Source organism: Malaclemys terrapin, chromosome 6 (assembly GCF_027887155.1).
Source record: "Malaclemys terrapin pileata isolate rMalTer1 chromosome 6, rMalTer1.hap1, whole genome shotgun sequence".
Classification (NCBI taxonomy): Eukaryota; Metazoa; Chordata; order Testudines; family Emydidae; genus Malaclemys; species Malaclemys terrapin.
The window spans coordinates 63,581,450-63,599,375 of record NC_071510.1 but is presented as its reverse complement, the minus strand read 5'-3'; the positions used below and the strand labels follow the sequence as shown (position 1 = coordinate 63,599,375).

General features: G+C 40.3%; 1 protein-coding gene across 4 annotated transcripts in view; it reads right to left on the bottom strand.

Annotated features, from left to right (window-relative positions):
• Positions 1-17,926, bottom strand: part of MCC (MCC regulator of WNT signaling pathway) — a 340,541-nt gene that overhangs the window by 113,646 nt on the left and 208,969 nt on the right. For all 4 annotated transcript variants that reach the window (XM_054032915.1, XM_054032914.1, XM_054032917.1 and 1 more), the window contains one exon: positions 670-783. In XM_054032915.1, the coding sequence (XP_053888890.1) occupies positions 670-783 (114 nt within the window). The remainder of the gene's footprint in view (positions 1-669; positions 784-17,926) is intronic.

Here is a 17,926-nt window from a genome sequence, read left to right as displayed (position 1 = left end):
GTGAAAGGTACCAGAGTGACTGCGTTTGAAAAGAAAGGTTCTGTGTCTCAAGACGACTACATTATAGAAAACAGTACAAGTTTTCCACATCTGCCTTCCTACCTGTTTTATTCTGACATGAAAGGACCATTTCTAAGGGTCAGAGCGCACCCTGATTCAGTCCTTAGCTTCTCTACTGAACATCAGTTGTGACGTTGATTGTAGTTATATGGACACCTGCCCACTAGAAACTGGACTGAGACCACCACAGATTTCTCACAGACCCCTGAGTAGCTATTGAGTAGCAATGACTTCTGAGCACTACTAATCTGAACTGGATTTTAACCTGACCTTGAAGTTAAAGACTTTATATTCAATCATCTAAGCCAACTTGGCCTTTCAGTAATTTATATTTCCTGAAACAATATAGTTTAAAATGTTCCCTATTACAACTGGTTATTTATTCTGGCTTCAAACTAAACCAATTTAATGAAATTATTTCTTGACTTTTTTTAAACACTTACCATCAAAACATAAAAATTTAACATCTTTGGCAAAAATACTTGTTATGCTTTCTTAAAACTTTTCCCCACTGATATCAGTGTTACAGTGTATGTTATCTTTAATCTCTCTTCCTCTGTTTGAAGAAAACAACCCAGACCATTTCCAGGATCTTGAACCATCACTCACCTGAGCCTTTGCCAATTTTTTTTCCAGCAGGTCCCGCTCCCTTTCTGTTTGCTGCAGACGTTTATTAAGCTCCACTATATCTCCCTTTAGTGATGCCAGGGCTGCTAAATGGAGCTGTAAGACAATCAAAATGTATCCAGGTTAAACTTGTCTACCAAATGGACCACTCTTTTAATGTACCACTACTGTAAACTACTAGGAGGCATCAGTGTTCACAACTAGTGTGAATTTCACACTTGAGAACTTTTAAATCACAAAATGGGATAAAATAATCCACATGCAGCTGAATGCTTTTCCTGGAACACTCCTGAGGAGGAGCAAATACTGTATTAAGAGAGAGAACACACATAACAAGGGTAAAAATAATGCAGTATAATTTACTTGGAAGCCTGAGTCCATTAGCTTTTTTACACTATCCCAGTGGATACTAGTTCAGAGACTTGTGCTATAAAAGAAGGTGCAGTGTCCTTTAATCATCTGAATGCTTTCAGACATAAAAGCCTGTGTAACCTTCCTACAGAGAACAATGGGAATATGGCATGCAAGGATTCAAAATGTTACTTTGAGACTAATACAAATTCCACTTACAGAGCTACCATTTTGCAGTTGTTTGAGATAATTTTTTCCCGGGTCTCATGCTAGTGAGTTTAAACAACAAAGATTTACTGAAGTTGTAATGGAAGGACCAGACCTGCATTTCTTTCCAAGATAATTGATCTGGGTTAAGCAATCATACTAAAGGCAAAATCCTGTCCTTACAGTTCGTACAGTCTGGTAGGTCCCAGAGATATTTTACAATTTCAAAATGTGAATTCCAATACTCTTTAGATGCTTTTCAATCTTCACTGTATGTCTGCTGTATATTAGTGTTAAGGGATCTTTGTATTTTTCCTCCTTTGTGTAAATATGTAATTCCTCAGTTAAAAATATTGGAAATTAAAATGCAGTACACCCAGATATCAGAGAACATGCTACTAACAACTAAACCGAAAAATGGAGAAAGCCTTCCAGAATGGAAAGAATAGAAATGGAACCAAAAACTAGATGAGAGATGGAACACAAGGCATATCCCATACTTACCTGATGGCATATGCAAATTTATGATCAGCCAGGAAAATTGTGATAAAATGGGCAATCTAAGAGGAATGAACATAAATTTTTACTTTAAAAAATAAAATTGAAAATATACCTTTTCCCATATACACCTCTACCCCGATATAACGTGACCCAATATAACACAAATTCGAATATAACACGGTAAAGCAGCGCTCCGGGGGGGGGACTGCGCACTCCGTCGGATCAAAGCAAGTTCAATATAACGCGGTTTCACCTATAACGCGGTAAGTTTTTTTGGCTGACAAGGACAGCATTATATCAGGGTAAAGGTGTATTTATGCCAGTGAGACAGATCTGTGGAGGAGCTGCAGGGGTGTGTGGGGGGGGGGAGGGGGAGGGACAGAATGGGACTGGCTGGGCAATGAGACTGGCGGCAAGTAGCTGGGGGGTGGGGTGGGACTCGAAGTCTGGAGAAGTGAGACAAGGAATTGATGGACAAAGAGATTAGAACTGGGATCAGAAGCCTGAGGAGTAGACACTGAGCCTATTTAGGTGAGGAGAATGGGACTGGGACAAGGAACCAGTAGTGGGGAAGAGACAAGACTTGGACAAGTGAAACGGGGTGGGGCAGAAAGGAGTCAGGCTTGTGGGGAATGGGAAGAAGAGTCTGTGTCAAGTAGAGTACATTCTGTTCCAGAGCCTAGAACAGAATCTAAGATTCCTTAATCTTTCCATTCCTCTGCTGTCAGAAAATATCTGTGGTATCCACTGGCAGAGTATCCCATCCCTCTAGTGCTGGTCCCCATAGAGGATGACAACCTACTATTGCTATCAGTTACTCTGCGAGCTCAAGTGGCAGAGGTCTGTGTGGTAGATCTAAAGGTCCTATGGAAAAACAGTATGTGATCATGTAATTAAACACTGTGCATAATGCATATGCACTGGGGGTTAAAATAAGGTTGCACAGACAACCTAAATTCTGCCATTTCCTAACTTTGAATGTTTGACTTTGTGTAGGCCTTGCATGAACAATGAAAGAAAACAGTAGTGAGGAAACAGAGGTTAACAATGGACAAGGCATAAATTTACAAGTGGCCTTGTAAATAACATGTCATTAGTAGATAAAGAAATAGTAAGAATAACGTGTGATAAGCTTGTAACTGCAGTTTTGCTTACTAGGACACTTTGCAGCTCATGGACAGTTCATGATTTGTACAGGGATTGGTTAAAAAAATTAGTAGACCTACCATAAAAGTCGTTAACCAATAGTATTAAGTATAAGTGTGTATATAAACTGACTCACGATTACGTACATTGGATGTGTGGATGTGTACTCTGAACCCAACCCCTACACTTGAGCCTGATCAACTCAAGTGTAGTTTGATTGTATGCCAATAAAGAAACCTCAAAAAAGAATCCTGAGTTGAACGGATTTCTTGGATTCCAGAGAACTGGATAAAGTATTCTCCCAGAACGAGGCAAGATGTTCTGGATAAGACAAGTGGAAAAAGTCTCAGAGGGAATCCCAATACTTTGCAACCTTAATAATGTGTGTGTGTATTACACACACACACACACACACACACACACACATATATATATATATAAATGAAAGCCTAATTATGCTGTAGAAATTGTGCCCCTTCATGCACCATGGAAAGCTTCTTACTTCCCAGTGGGACAAAGGAAAGTTGATTTTTCAAGCATTAGGTTATATTTTCTACACTATGCACTCTACACACTCTTGCTCTTAGCAATGGTCATACATTTCTTATTTACGAACTTTTTTCTCCTTAATATTATGTTACGGGCTCATAAATTAGCTCTCAAGTAATATACAAATTAACACCACACATACTTCACAAAAAAAATTGTGTTTTTTGTTTTTTTGAAAAAAAGTCTTTTCAGGTTTTTGACCAGCTCTACTATAGAGTACAATAAAGTGCATATGTTTCACAGAACTATTTAACACACACTCTCCTCCAAAGCACTGCCTTCTCTCCACAGGTCAATAATAGCTACAATTCTCTAAGTTGTATAAAACCAGTATCACACAGTCAAGTAAACACCTCTCCCCTTTGTACATTTTTCTTCACTGACTACCAGCTGTGGTCCTAATTAAATAACAGGCCAACAATGCTCACACGCTGAGCGGCAGCAAAAAAGGACAATGTTCATTTAAAAATCACATTTAAACTCCCCAGGCTTCCTTACCTGTGTTAACAACATCTAAGAGTATCAATACTGAAAGCATATTACATATTTCACCATTTATGCTATTTATTTTTTACATGTAATTCATTGTGGACAATAAAAATAGTTTCATGTTTATTTCTTAGTCAATTTTTCATTATCACACTGCTGCAATTTTATGATCATTGTAAAAACATTTCTATTACCGGTAATACTACATTTTGTAAAACCATATGCTTATTATTATATATTATTTTGTAAAACATTATGTTTATTATTATGTTTATAAAACTTAGATTTTGGACTTTCTTTAACCAAAGAAATCCCCTTTCCTTATAAAATTTAGTTTTATTAGTACTTAATATCGTACAAAGACAATGGTATACCAAAAAAGGAAGGAAAAATCTCAAAATACTAAAGTGCCATGCCAGACAATATGATATCCAGCCAAACAGGACTAGCACAAGGTTAAACAGCTACTAGGGCTTACATGCATATTCATAATCAGAGTCTGCATTTACCTCACCTTGTTTCCTCTTACAGTAGTTCACCGGTAGTGACCTAACATAATTTACAATTTCCCAACTAACTTGTAAGCATGGTCACTGCAAACAAGCAGCTTCTACGGACGCCCCCGACTTACGCAATCGTTCAGTTCCAGAAAGCCTTGCGTAACTCGAATTTTGCGTAAGTCGGAAATATACATTATGCAAAAATTTCCACAACTCAAAAATCTATTTCTGGCTTATGGAACTTTTTCCGTAAGTGCGAATTTGTGTAAATTGGGTCTTGTGTAACCTGGGGAGTATCTGTATCTGTCATAGTCAATGGCAGGAATCAACTTTCCTCTTGATCTCAACAACTGATTTACAACTTAAAAAACTGCTGTACTGGAAGCAAGAGATGTGGAAAGAGGAAGCTGAAACACTCATGATTTTGACGAAAAACCCTGCTAACCTCTATTTTGCCCCCATCAAAAATTAGGGTGTCATCTCCCCATCTCCCAACCAGCTTATTGGCAGTCCTGCAGTTCTGCAAACACAAGATGTATAAGGGTCTAAGCCACAACTGACATATTAAAATTCTGATTAGGAAAAACGGACAGGCAGCGAGGGGAGTTCCCAAATGCTCAAGTACTCTATGGACAGAGGTAAGACATCGTATAAACAAAACATTTAACATTTTAGGCATTTAGTCAATCACAGACTAAACTTGCTCTGACAGAATTTTATGCTCTGTTTCAATGCTAGAGGTTTCTGGACTGTGTCTTCAACCTCAAATCTACACCTCTCAAATTTAAAAGGAACAAGGTCTAACTAATGGTTTAGCCTCCAAATTTTACTTTTGTTTGAATGGTGGTATAGGACAGTTTTTTCATTATACACCTCTACCCCAATATAACGCTGTCCTCAGGAGCCAAAAAATCTTACCGTGTTATAGGTGAAACCGCGTTATATCGAACTTGCTTTGATCCGCCAGAGCTCGCAGCTCCGTCCCCCTCGGAGCACTGCTTTACCGCATTATATCCGAATTCGTGTTATATTGGGGTAGGGGTGTATGTTTAAAACGTGTCTAGTACAATCACATCCTGATCCACACTGAGACCTAGATATTAATGCAACAGAAATCATCATTCATCATCAAAGTGAAAATGGCCAGTATAAATGCATGTTCTTATTACTGTTTCCCTTGTCCTCCCTTTCCTTACTTCTGTTTTTTACATATATTTGACCATCTTTTCTCAGTTAGACTATGCTCTTTTGGTAGGGTTGCCAACTTTCTAATTGCACAAAACTGAACACCCTTTACCCGCCCCCTTCCCCCACACTCACTCCAGCCTCCCTCCCTCTGTCGCTCGCTCTCCCCCACCCTCACTCACTTTCACTGGGCTGTGACAGGGGGTTGGGATGTGGGAAGGGGTGAGGGCTCCAGCTGGGTGTGCAGGCTCTGGGGTGGGGCTGGGAATGAGGGGTTTGGGGTGCAGGAGGGGGCTCCGGGCTGGGGCCAAGGTGTTTGGAGTGCAGGGGCCAGGGGCTGGGGTGTGGAAGGGGTGCGGGCTCTGGGGTAGGACTTGGAATGAGGGATTTGGGGTGCTGGGACTCAGGGCTGGGGTAGGGGTACGGGATGAGGTGCGGGTGCAGTACAGGGTGCAGGCTCTGGGCAGGAGTTTGGGTACGGGAGGGGGTTCTGATCTGAGGCAGGGGGGTTGGGCTCTGGCTGGGTGGCGCTTACCTCAGGCGGCTCCCGGTCGGCAGCGCAGCAGGGCTAAGGCAGGCTCCCTGCCTGCCCTGGCTCTGCATGGCTCTTGGAAGCGGCTGCCATGTCCGGCTTCTAGGTGGAGGGGCAACCAGGCAGCTCTGCGTGCCTGCCTGCACACTGCCCGCACCCGGAGGCAACTCCCCCACAGCTCCCATTGACCGCAGTTCCTGGCCTTTGGGAGTTGCGGAGCTGGTGCTCGGGGCGGGGGGCAGTGCATGGAGCTTCCCTGATCGCCCCTGTGCCTAGGGGTTGCAGGGACATGCCGGCTGCTTCCGGGAGCTGCGCAGAGCCAGGGAGCCTTCCTTGCATCTGAAGAAGTGGGCTGTAGCCCACGAAAGCTTATGCTCTAATAAATTTGTTCATCTCTAAGGTGCCAAAAGTACTCCTGTTCTTTTTCCTTAGCCCAGGTGTGCTGCCAACCAGACTTTTAACAGCCCTGTCAGCAGTGCTCATTGGAGCTGCCAGGGTCCCTTTTCGACGAGGTGTTCCGGTCAAAAACCAGACACCTGGCAACCGTATCTTTTGGACAGAGACAATCTTTCACTCTCTGCTTGTATAGCACCTGGCAGAGTGGAGTTGGGGCCTCTAGAAGCTACTGTAATTCAAATTAATAACAAGCAGCTGAGTGATCAGCTAAAATGAACAAAAGAATAAATGGTGAAAAGAACATTTAATTTTTAGAATTTTCAGTTTAAATAATCCAAGTTATTAGTGATAAGAAGATACATTATTTTAATTTTTACAGTGTCCCTTTAAAGAAAACTGATTTTCAATTAATAAAAAACAATTTATTTGCAAAGGAAGTTATAGTTGTAATTTTGTGGTACCTCGTAGTTACAGGATATGAAAACTGGGGAGGCAGAGGGAAGAGAATGGAGGCAGTCAAGTGAGATATACTGCTTTCTTCTTGGTGAACAATGACAGAGAAGGCAGCGTTACTGACACAGACTAAAATCAGACACTTAAAGCTCAAGGTGGGCCGCATCTTAATGACACAAAATTAGAAAACATATTAAAGGCTCAGCAGTTTATGACAATTAAGTCTGTATAATCAGACATCATGAATCTTTTAGTGTGCACTAAATACTGATTTGAGCCCCGAGGCTGTAACTCCCAGGGAGATTTACATGAGCACAAGTAAAAGAGTTCTCTGACAAGGCCTGCATTGTTCATAAATTTTTATATTGATCTAATTTAGTAGGTATTGAATTCTCCCATTCAACAGAAACAAGTGCATTTAATGGTAAAGCACCCAATCAATCCAACAGAGTAGGCAAAGCCAACATATTTTACTATAATAACTGAAATGGCTCAGAATAGTCCCCTCACTTTTTCCTCAGCCAGGGACCCAAGGAAAGCAGAATTCTTCCTGTAAAAGAATTAGTGTCATAGGATCACTGGTGTACTATACTGTATATCTCAGTTCAGAAGCCATGGTTTCTTTTAAATTTGATTACATAGGCAATACACTTTTATTCTTCCAACCAGCTCTGCTCTCGCTTGTCGGAAGGGGAATGATAAGCACAGGGTTCTTGTAAATTTCAATATGCCACTAGCTCACAAGACTGGAGCAAGAAAGCTTAGTAAAAGGAGCCACAAAGCTGGGAGATCTACCATAATTTCAGATTTACTATCCTCTCTACGAGCTCCTAGGGTTAGCTACAGGATGACTCTACTGCCTGCAGAGCACCCCTCCCCCCACCATTTACAAATTGTTGCCAAAGTCTCATTTTTTTAATTTTTTTTTTTTTTTTAAGAGTAACAATTTTGTTGCGTATGTGCATGGCATCTGCTAGCTCCACGTAAATCTAACTCTATGTGCCAAGTCTGGACTGAATGTGTTTAAATGGCAGTATTCACCATTGAAAAGGTGATTTTTGCAAATGCAGTACACTGGTAGCCTAGTATAGAGGAAAAAGGCAACAGGCCAGTTACCACTCTGAGATTACTGGGGCAGATACCAACTTTTTAATGGTGACCACTGCATATCATAACTTCAAGAGATCATGTGATCTAGAACAGAGGTTCCCAAATTGGGGGGGCGCAATATGTATTCTGGGGAGGCGTGAGAAGCTTTAGAAAAAAAATGTACTGCATACATTTTGCCCATCGTAATCAATAACTAGAAAAACTGACTCCTCCAGACATCTCAGGTCCTCAGATGGTGCTGTACATTTGACTCTAGTTGGTGCTGTGCATTTTGAGAGATTTCTGTTAAACTTGCATAGCATTATACAAAGCTGGTCGTCTGTAAGTTAATCCGTTTGCTATGACATGGTGAGCACATTTAATTGTAAGCATCGACCACAATCACAGTTTTACTTTTACTCTTATTACAATGGATCATTGGCTCTGTCTGAATCAATGCCTCACTGTTTTTAATATTTAGTGAAAGTTTCATGTTGATTTTTTTTAATCAGTATATCTACTTGTATGGGGGGCGTAAACTACTACAGATACAAAGAAGGGGGGAAGAGATCAAGTAAGTTTGAGAACCACTGATCTAAAACAGTAAGAACAAACTTGGGAGAGACCAACTTGAGTTCTAATCCTGACTCCTTTGTGACCTGTTACTTCATGTCTCTGCCTCAACTTCCCCATTAGTAAAAATATGGATAGAGGATACCTGCTTCCCTGTCACAAAGAGGTGAGATAAATATTAGTTAATGACTTATTATTTGCACAGTGCTCTAAACACATTATTTGCATTGTGCTTTGTGAACTGCTCTCTGAAAGTATTATTAACATTATTAGATCTGCAGATAGGAAAGTTTAAATATATTTAAGGATTACGGAAAATCACACAAGGACAGATTGTATGTCAATCTGGACGGAGTCACTGAGCTTGGAAACAGGAAGTCACCATTGTGCCTGTGATAAGTAGGTTGGATGAGTGCTGATACCTGGTAGGTCCTGGGCTGAATTTTAACAAATAATTTAACGACCACAGCAGTTTATTAGCACGATTCAAAGTTCAATCAAGTCATGTAAAGACAGACTGCTATTGACTTCAATAGGCTTTTAGTACCCTGTTTCCCCGAAAATAAGAAAGTGTCTTATATTAATTTTTGCTCCCAAAGATGCGCTAGGTCTTATTTTCAGGGGATGTCTTATTTTTCAGAAATGAAAAATGCCTTATTATCGGTGGATGCCTTATTATCGGGGAGGTCTTATTATCGGGGGGATGCCTTATATTACAACGAGAGGCAAAACTGTAAGTAGGCCTTATTTTCGGAGGATGTCTTATTTTCGGGGAAACAGGGTAGCAGAATGAAGACCATGAACTATAGGAAACAAAAACACACAAGAATGCCTAATAGAAACCTACCCACCTATGCAATAGTATAATCTGCCATTTTACATATTTTGAAATAATTGTTTATCCTGCCATACTTTATCACTGAACTACGGATCTACACGTGTCGTTTCCCCAAACTGGAATCACCCTAACTCAAACTCCTGTACAAGAATAGCTGTGCTAATGACATAATTTTGTTATTTTCAATCGTGCAAAGCCTGTCTTCACTGTACCAAACTAAAAAGGGAGCCTATGTACTTCCCTCTGTATTTGAGGTATGGAAAGAGCTGAACATTCTTTTTCCCTACCCACCCTTTGGTCCTTTGGTCTCCCATTCACCTCAGCTACAGTATTATGACACAATTAAAAAACCAGTGACATGTCAAATGAACCACAGAAGCATCAGAATCTAGATGGGAAACGCACAGACTGTATCTTCATATAGTTAAAAAAAAAATACTCCACTGTGTCATTAAAACTTCACATTATCTGGATATAGCCAATTACCACCTGATCACCTTAATTGTTTATTGCTCCCATTCCCCTGCCTCTATCTCTTGATCTGCTTTGTCTTTCTTAAAATGTAAGCTCTTCAGGGCAGGCACTGTGCTTTCTTTTCTGTTTTTACAGTACTTAGCTTATTATAGGCACTAAAAATAACTCTCACACACACATTCCCTCTGATCTGATCAAATGTCCAAATAAAAATACATCTCCACTCCAAAATCCCACCAAATGTTCATCTTAAATTTCTACAGCACAAATTTGAAATCCCAGGAAGATTCTCAGGCAAGGCATTGAAGGTGGTACTTAATTACTGGAAAATGCAAAATGTAGTTGGAATGCCATCTAGGAACTGAAGCAGCAGCAAGAGGACAATAAATGGTGGTTAAAACATTTGTGTAGCATTTCCTGCTCCCCTTCAAAGATGGTACAAACTGCCAGGCAAAAATGGCTAAATACCGTACTCACCAAAGGAAAAAGCAGTGTGCAGTGTGAACTTCTATGGGGAGTTATGCGTGACATGTCACTGGGATAATGAAAAGCACATTTAAAAATACCAATGAAGGAATCTGACCGTGAATTTAGGGATTTTAGTGTTTAGGATTTTGCGATTATCAGGATTTTGTCATTTGTGCATTTCACTAGAAAATGCAGATAAAACAGGATAGTACATTCCTCCTGCCCCGGCCCAACTACTGTACCACGGTGCATATATGTAGAGGGAGAATATGGACAAGAGATGGGAAGGGTGGCACTAGTCTGCTCTCATGATGGCCTTCAACATTAATATACGTCTGAACAGAACAATAAAGTACACAGCAAGAATTTAAGAGAAATCACAGCAAGGATACATACAACTTGGTCACATCTGAGGAAAAAGATTTGAAAACAAAAATATTCCAACATAAAAGTAGGCAATTTTTAACACAAAGGAATTTATGATCTGCAATTTGTGTGTAGACATTTGTTGTCTGTAAAAGTCATGCTGTTTGTAGTGTTATTTACATTTCATCAGCCCTACAAAAGGCTACAGAACTACTTGCCAATCAACATTCATTTAAAGAGACTGACATATAAATGAATAGCTCTCTCAACTGTTTTTACTCTTACACTTATTTTTATAGCTCTTTTTCTACATGATACTCCACAAAGATGCATTTTTATGGCCCAAGTGGTGAAATGAATGTAATCAAAGTCCATTTCAGTGAGCACACTGACAAGGCTGGAATGGAAAATCCGACAAAAACAATCATCTTCTAGAATTAGTGAGAGGACAGCTCAATATTCCCTAAAACAATCTCAGTTGTATAATCCCTAGGGCATAAAACTGAAATACCATAGCCAATTGCCCTTTTAAGTAATTATCTAAAGAAAAGACAAAATCACTCAAAAATGCTTCCATTGTATTGTTGCAGGTTTCTAGAAAAACACCCAAAAAAATCGACATTCATGAAACAATTTTTCTATATTAGTCCCCAAAAAGCACAAAAACTACTAGTATATCAAATGACATATGAAACACACAGCTTGTGACTTTCCTGTTGAAGTAACGAGGTCATATTAGGCATTCCATAGTCATTTCATATGTTTTTTCAATATTAAACAAATGGCATGCCAAAACAAGCCAGGATGGAGCCATCCAAATTTTAGCAAAACGAAGTATTTATTATGGATTCTTGCTCTTTGAACACATCATCTGCAGATTTTTCAAATCAAATCAATCTGTTTATAGTTCTTTTAAAATAATATTTTAGAAAAAAATATTCACTTATTTTTTCCTGGATATTAACATTTCCTAATACATTTAATATACCTGTGAATCTTCCTAACCATTCTTTGAAATAATTCCAAACTACTCTTGCTGACCTAGTCACAGTGGGTAAAGATAGGTAAAAATACTGCACGCGGCAAAATCCATAAGGCATTGTAATACTGATCAAACATACAATCAGCGCTGCAGCCACTGATTCTATTGGGAGTAGGGTCAGGCTCAGAATAATATAAAACAAACACATACTATATAGGGAGGGGAAATATCTCCCTTTTAACATTTATATTTATAACTCGCATAGGACAAATGGAGTACAATGGAAACTAGCTAATGTATATGTTACTAATCTGCACCAGAGCCAGATTAAGCCATAGGCACTATAGGCCTGTGCCTATGGGATTACATAAGAATCTCAGCTTTAATAACAACAATAAAAGTTTTTATCCCTCATGGTTGTGAAGAAAAGATTGAAAATGACCCAAGCATAACCAATACAGCAATATCTGCCTGAGTTTGCAGACAGCCTGAAACAATTAGCTCTGATAATTACTAACTACCCCCATGAATCTCAACAGGGTGTTTAACACCAAGATCCACTGTACGCCTGGCCACTCAGTCATGCGCACACACCCTGGCTGCTGGGTTAATTACTTTGGAGCAGCCCTGACTGCCTGACTGGAAATGGGGGTGGGGAGAGAGGCGCAGCTCCATTTCAAGTAGGGGGTGAGGTCAAAATACAGGGGTGGAGCTATAAGGGGTCTTATGGTATGTATCAGAGGAGTAAGCATGTTAGTCTTTAACCACAAAAACAACGAGTCGTCTGGTGGCACCTTCAAGACTAACAGATTTATTTGGGCATAAGCTTTTGTGGATTAAAAAAACCACTTCTTCAGATGCATGGTATGTAGAGTGTCTTAATTCAATGGTCTCCATACCCATTAATTACACTCATAAAATGGAGTCTTCTTCCCAATTCTCAGCAAAGATTTGATATGAGAACTTTGTTGTGAGATCACATGTTGTTAAAATGTCATTACTTTCACAAAATGCATATCAAAGGACAGTTATTACCCTAATGACTAAAAATCTAAATTTGCACTGTTCTTCTTGAGGATTCAGAGAGAGGTGCCAAGGCTACGGTTTATAGGTGTGCCAAGCCAATTAACAAGACTGTTTAGTTTTACTGCTGCTATTAAGAACCCTGTGAGCAACTGTGAAACAGTCAAGAATCACATCAATTTCACATTGTTGCTTTGGAAAGTTAGGAGCAGCAGCAAAAGCATATATGGAGTTATTTATGGGATGGAGAGCCCAAAAAATAAAGACGGGGGAGGGACAGTACGGACTTCTTTTCTAGTAACCTCACCAGAAGGCTCTTTGGAGGGGCAGAGTATTGGAAACTCACCCCCCGACAGCAGTTAGAAGTGAGGAAGAGTTGTCCTGTGGTTAGGCTCTAGCTTGGGACTCAAAGAAGATCCGAGTTCAATTCCCAGCTCTGCCACAAACTTCCAGCTTCCTCCTCCTGCTGTGATGGATGCTCAGCAACTGTAGCAGGAAGGCAGCAAGGTCTCAAGGATATAAGCATAGGGTTTGGAATCAGCGAGTCCTCAATCTTAACCTGTCTCCGCCATTTAGTGTCCTAAGGCAGGTCGCTGTCTCAGTTTTCCCCATCTGTAAAATGGGAAGAGTGAAACTCTCACTCACTGGGAAGATGTGGAGATAAATTCACTAAATCTGTGAAGCAGTCAGAGTCTATGGCAGGGGTAGGCAATTTTTTTTTTTCAAGGTCCAAACACCAGAAAACAAAATAAAAAAACCCAAAACAATAACAATAATAAATAAATAAAAAGATTTTAGGATTTGTTCAAAAGCAACTGGGAGTCTAGATTTGGCTCACGGTCCACCTATTGACCACCCCTAGACTACAATGATAAGCACACTAGAGACAATCATAAAGAAATTAATAATTCTGCTTTCAGGACAGGATTTGGCTGGGGTGTAGTAAACAAGGCCTGGGGCCACACATTAAATGACAAAAATAAAAAAAATATTGAATGGCTATCTATTCAGTAAGCACTGATCACTGTGCACTTAATGAGTCGGGGTCCTATGGAAAAATAGTACTGTATATAATTATATAATTCAAAACTATCATAACACACACAAGGAGATTAAATTAAGTTGCACAGGCAGCCTTAATGCTGGTATTTCCTAACTTTCAAGTGTTTCATTTTGCAACTTAAACAACATTAATGTAGTTTTTAAAATGCGATTTATGTCTATATCTGTATCTCTCAGTTTGTGCACTGCAAACAGAGACAGTACGAGACAGAAGTGTGTAATATAAGCTCTTTCTAGTGCCCCCTGCCCTAGGTTTCAGAGTCTGAGATCCAGCTTGAGACACAACTTCAAAGCGCTGTCTATACAGCTATTTTTAGAGCACTAGCACAAGCACCCTAACCCAAGTCTGTCAACCTGGACTCGGAGGCTTGTTCCTGCTCACTCCAAAATGCTGTGTAGACATACCCTCAATGCCACCACAATATAAATGTTAAATAAATACTAATATAACTAACTCCTTTCTTCAGCAGAAAGATGTAAATGGCTCTAAGAGCAAAGACGATAAATGACATTTCCTTCCCAAAAAGCTACGTCCAATATTCCCTCCATTTTTTTCCCTCTCTGAGCAGAAACAAATGAGAGAGAGAATAGAAACAAATCTTTGAGCAATAGGCTGTCCTCAGCCTGCATGTGCAATTCACATCAATGGAAGTCTCCCACAGATCAGGGGCTGTGTATAGCCCTAAATCTGCAGCTTATGAACCATTTTAACATCCACATCTCCCTCTTAGTTACTCTCAGGGAAGGCCATTTCAACATAACCTATGGGAGGAAGCAGGCCAAATTTCCTCTTTCTAGTCCCCACTTGGTAGTTGCAGAAGGAGGAAGCAAGAATCTCCTTTCTTCCCGTCTCTCCCCTTCCTCCCCCACCCATCTGCCCAAGGAAGCTGTAGCCAAGGAGGATGGAAGGAAGAACGCAGGATGACATTCCATGCAACCTCTTTGTACCTGACAATTCCCATGTCAAGGCCATTTTCTCATTGTCTCAGCTCTCTGGCAACACTTCTGTGATGGGCACTCCACTCCTTTATCTAAACCCAGGGAGAGGGAGCTGAGGACAAATTCCAAGTGTACCCTTCACTCAATCAGGCCCTCTGATGAGTAGTGTTGTGTTTAGTACTCTTTGCTCTGTTTGAGTGCCAAAGTGGGAAGAGCAACCATCAGGCACAGATGAGCAGTAGGCTTGTGTTCTGTGCTAGAGCACATGGATTTGTTTTCATAATACTCATGACCACATATGAAGCTTAGGACATTGTTTGCAAACCACTTCTGCAGCAAACTAGGTTCTTCACTCACCCGTACCATTCTCCCGGAAAAAGAAGCAGGCTGTAGATATGAGAGTCACTTGTGAAATCCAAATTAAATATTACCATTACTACTACTACTACTGATAATAATGGATTCAAAAGTTCTCCTGTTCTTTTCAAGATCTCTCAGCAAGAAAATTAATTCCTACTTCCAAAGGCACAACTGGGGATTTAGTAACAAAACTGCACTAACTGTGCCATTAAGGTTCATTGTCTTTTAGAATGATCCGTATGATCTGCTGACACTATATTTAAAAACATAGGGTTTGTCATGCCAGGTTAAACCAGTGGCCCATCAATCCAGCATCCTGCTTTTGACAGAATCTGATGCCTCAGACAAAACTGAAAAAAAAAAAAAAAAAATCAACCCTATCATGTAGCTGGGCAACCATGCAATGTTGTATGGGGAAAAATTCTCTTGAGTCTTACAGTGGTTGAGTAATGCCCCTAATCCTTACTTATTACCCAATCTTAGCTTCCAAAACTACAATTTTAAATAGTCATAACATTAACAAATTGTTTCTTAAATACAGATAAAGGATTTGACAATCTCACCACTTGCTACAGCAAAATCCACTGGCTGACTGTGCACGAGTTGGAAAAAGGATGACCTTTAATTTGGTTTGTTTATATTGTTGAGCCCCTTTTTCCTCATGTAAAGAGATAACGTGCAAAGGAGACACTGGTCAGTTTTCTCTAAACACTTAACTTACATTTAGGAGGAAGAACAGTGGCAGACCAGTGCTCTTTCCTCATGAATTTATATTTCTATTAACTGGAGGATATTAGTGCAATATGCATTTTAATGAATCAGGTATAGTGAGTAACAAAGAATTGTCTAACATGGGCAGACATGATGGTGGTTCAGCGTTAAAGGTACATATTTCAGAAAGAGGAGTGCCAAAGCGGAAACAACCAGAATTATTTTGAGTACTTGTTTACAACATAAGGAAACACAAAGTCGTTCTTGAACAGGTTTTGTGTCAGTAAAAAGTATTTATTTCTTTGTTATAGTTAGATATATACCTATCCTCAGCTCTAGGCACTATACTTAAAAACAGCCAAAAACTTATTAGAATAATCATCTCAAAGAAAATTCCCAAGACCTACCCAAATAAACGTCCTCCCTACTTATCCCAGTCCATAATCCTAGTCAAACAAGCTTCTCCACCCCATTGCATAACCCTGTCCAAATACGTTTCTGCATTTCTTCATTTAATGACTCCATTCAAAGCCCCTTTCCTTCCCAAGAAAATCTGGAAGAATAAATTGAGCCTCACATTGTTTCATGAGAGTCATTCAGTTGGGCTGTGTCAGACTAAAGACAGCAAATGAGTTGTAGAGTCTCAGGGCCTCTCACTGAAAATGCCCTTATCACCCTGCCCCTTCTTATTAAAACCAGGGAGCTATTAGCTTGAGCATCTCTGGTATTCCCAGCTATATGAGAGAGAGAGAGAGAGAGAGAGAGAGAGAGAAAGAGAGAGAGAGAGAGAATGAATATATCTGTAAGGTAGCCAGGATCCAAACCATTTAGAGTTTTAAAGATCAAAACCAATACCTTAAAATTCACGTAGAAATCAATTGGCAGCCTGTGCAGATCACAAGGGCAATGTGCCATCTATGTGAAACAACACTTAGTCCTGCACTTGCTGCAATCCTCAGATGTTTTCCTTCTTCCAGGACAACCCCATGTCACACCATAAAGAGCAATACAACTCTGAGGTGACAAACACATGGATAACTGTGATGAGGTCCACTCCCCACTGAAAAAGTCAAAATCTTCTTACCAGCACAAATGACAAGCAGCATTAAGATCTGTTGGGCTGACGTGGGCAAGTTTACACAGAACCAAGGGCGGGCACGCTTCAGTCTCTTTGGAGCCAGAAGCAGGAATCCAACACAATACCTTCAATGCGGAGCAAAGTAATAAATGGCAGGAATAATCTTTTAGGTTATGTCCACACTGGAGCTAGGGATGCGATTCCAAGCTCACATACATATACTCAAGCTAGCTCTCATCAAGTTAGCATGAGTATTCATAGCAAGGTAGCTGCAGCAGTACAGACAGCAGCAATGGAGGCACAGCTTAGTCATGTCGAGTACAAACCAGCCCGAAAACGGTGAGTATGTACTCAGCATGGCTAAATTGTGCTGCTGCTGCCACCGCTCACATTGCCACAGCTACACTCCTATTTATACCCACACTAGATTTCATCAAGCGAGAGTGAGTATGTGTACCTAGCTTGTAGTGTAGACATAGCCTTAGTGAAGGGAGCTGATATTTATCCCTGCCACTTTTTCTGGGTGCTTCTCCAAACCTAAAAGCAAGCCTGTGTACTATTCAGAATTCTGGACCTAATTTCTATGGCAAAGTCCCCTGACAGCATTCCAACCGATCGATGGCAGAACTTGGTAAATATAGCAAATAAGCAAGAGGTCACATGAAGGTACAATTAATTAATTAAAAAGCAAACCTGAAGCTGGGGTCTGGTTGGCAGATCCTGATGCAGGGTTGAGCCCTTTGCTTGTATGTTGCATCGGCATCCCTTTCTCCCACCCTCGATCTGTTTTTGCCATTTTAGGTTATAAGATTGTTGAGTGTGGAGGCTGCATCTTCCTTTTTCGTAGACCACCTACTACAATGTAGTCCTGATCCCAACAGCGGTCTTTGGGTACGCCCACAATATTAGAAAACAACAACTAGTGCAAGCTCTCGTGGACTGAGAAAAGAATTTACTCACCGATTCA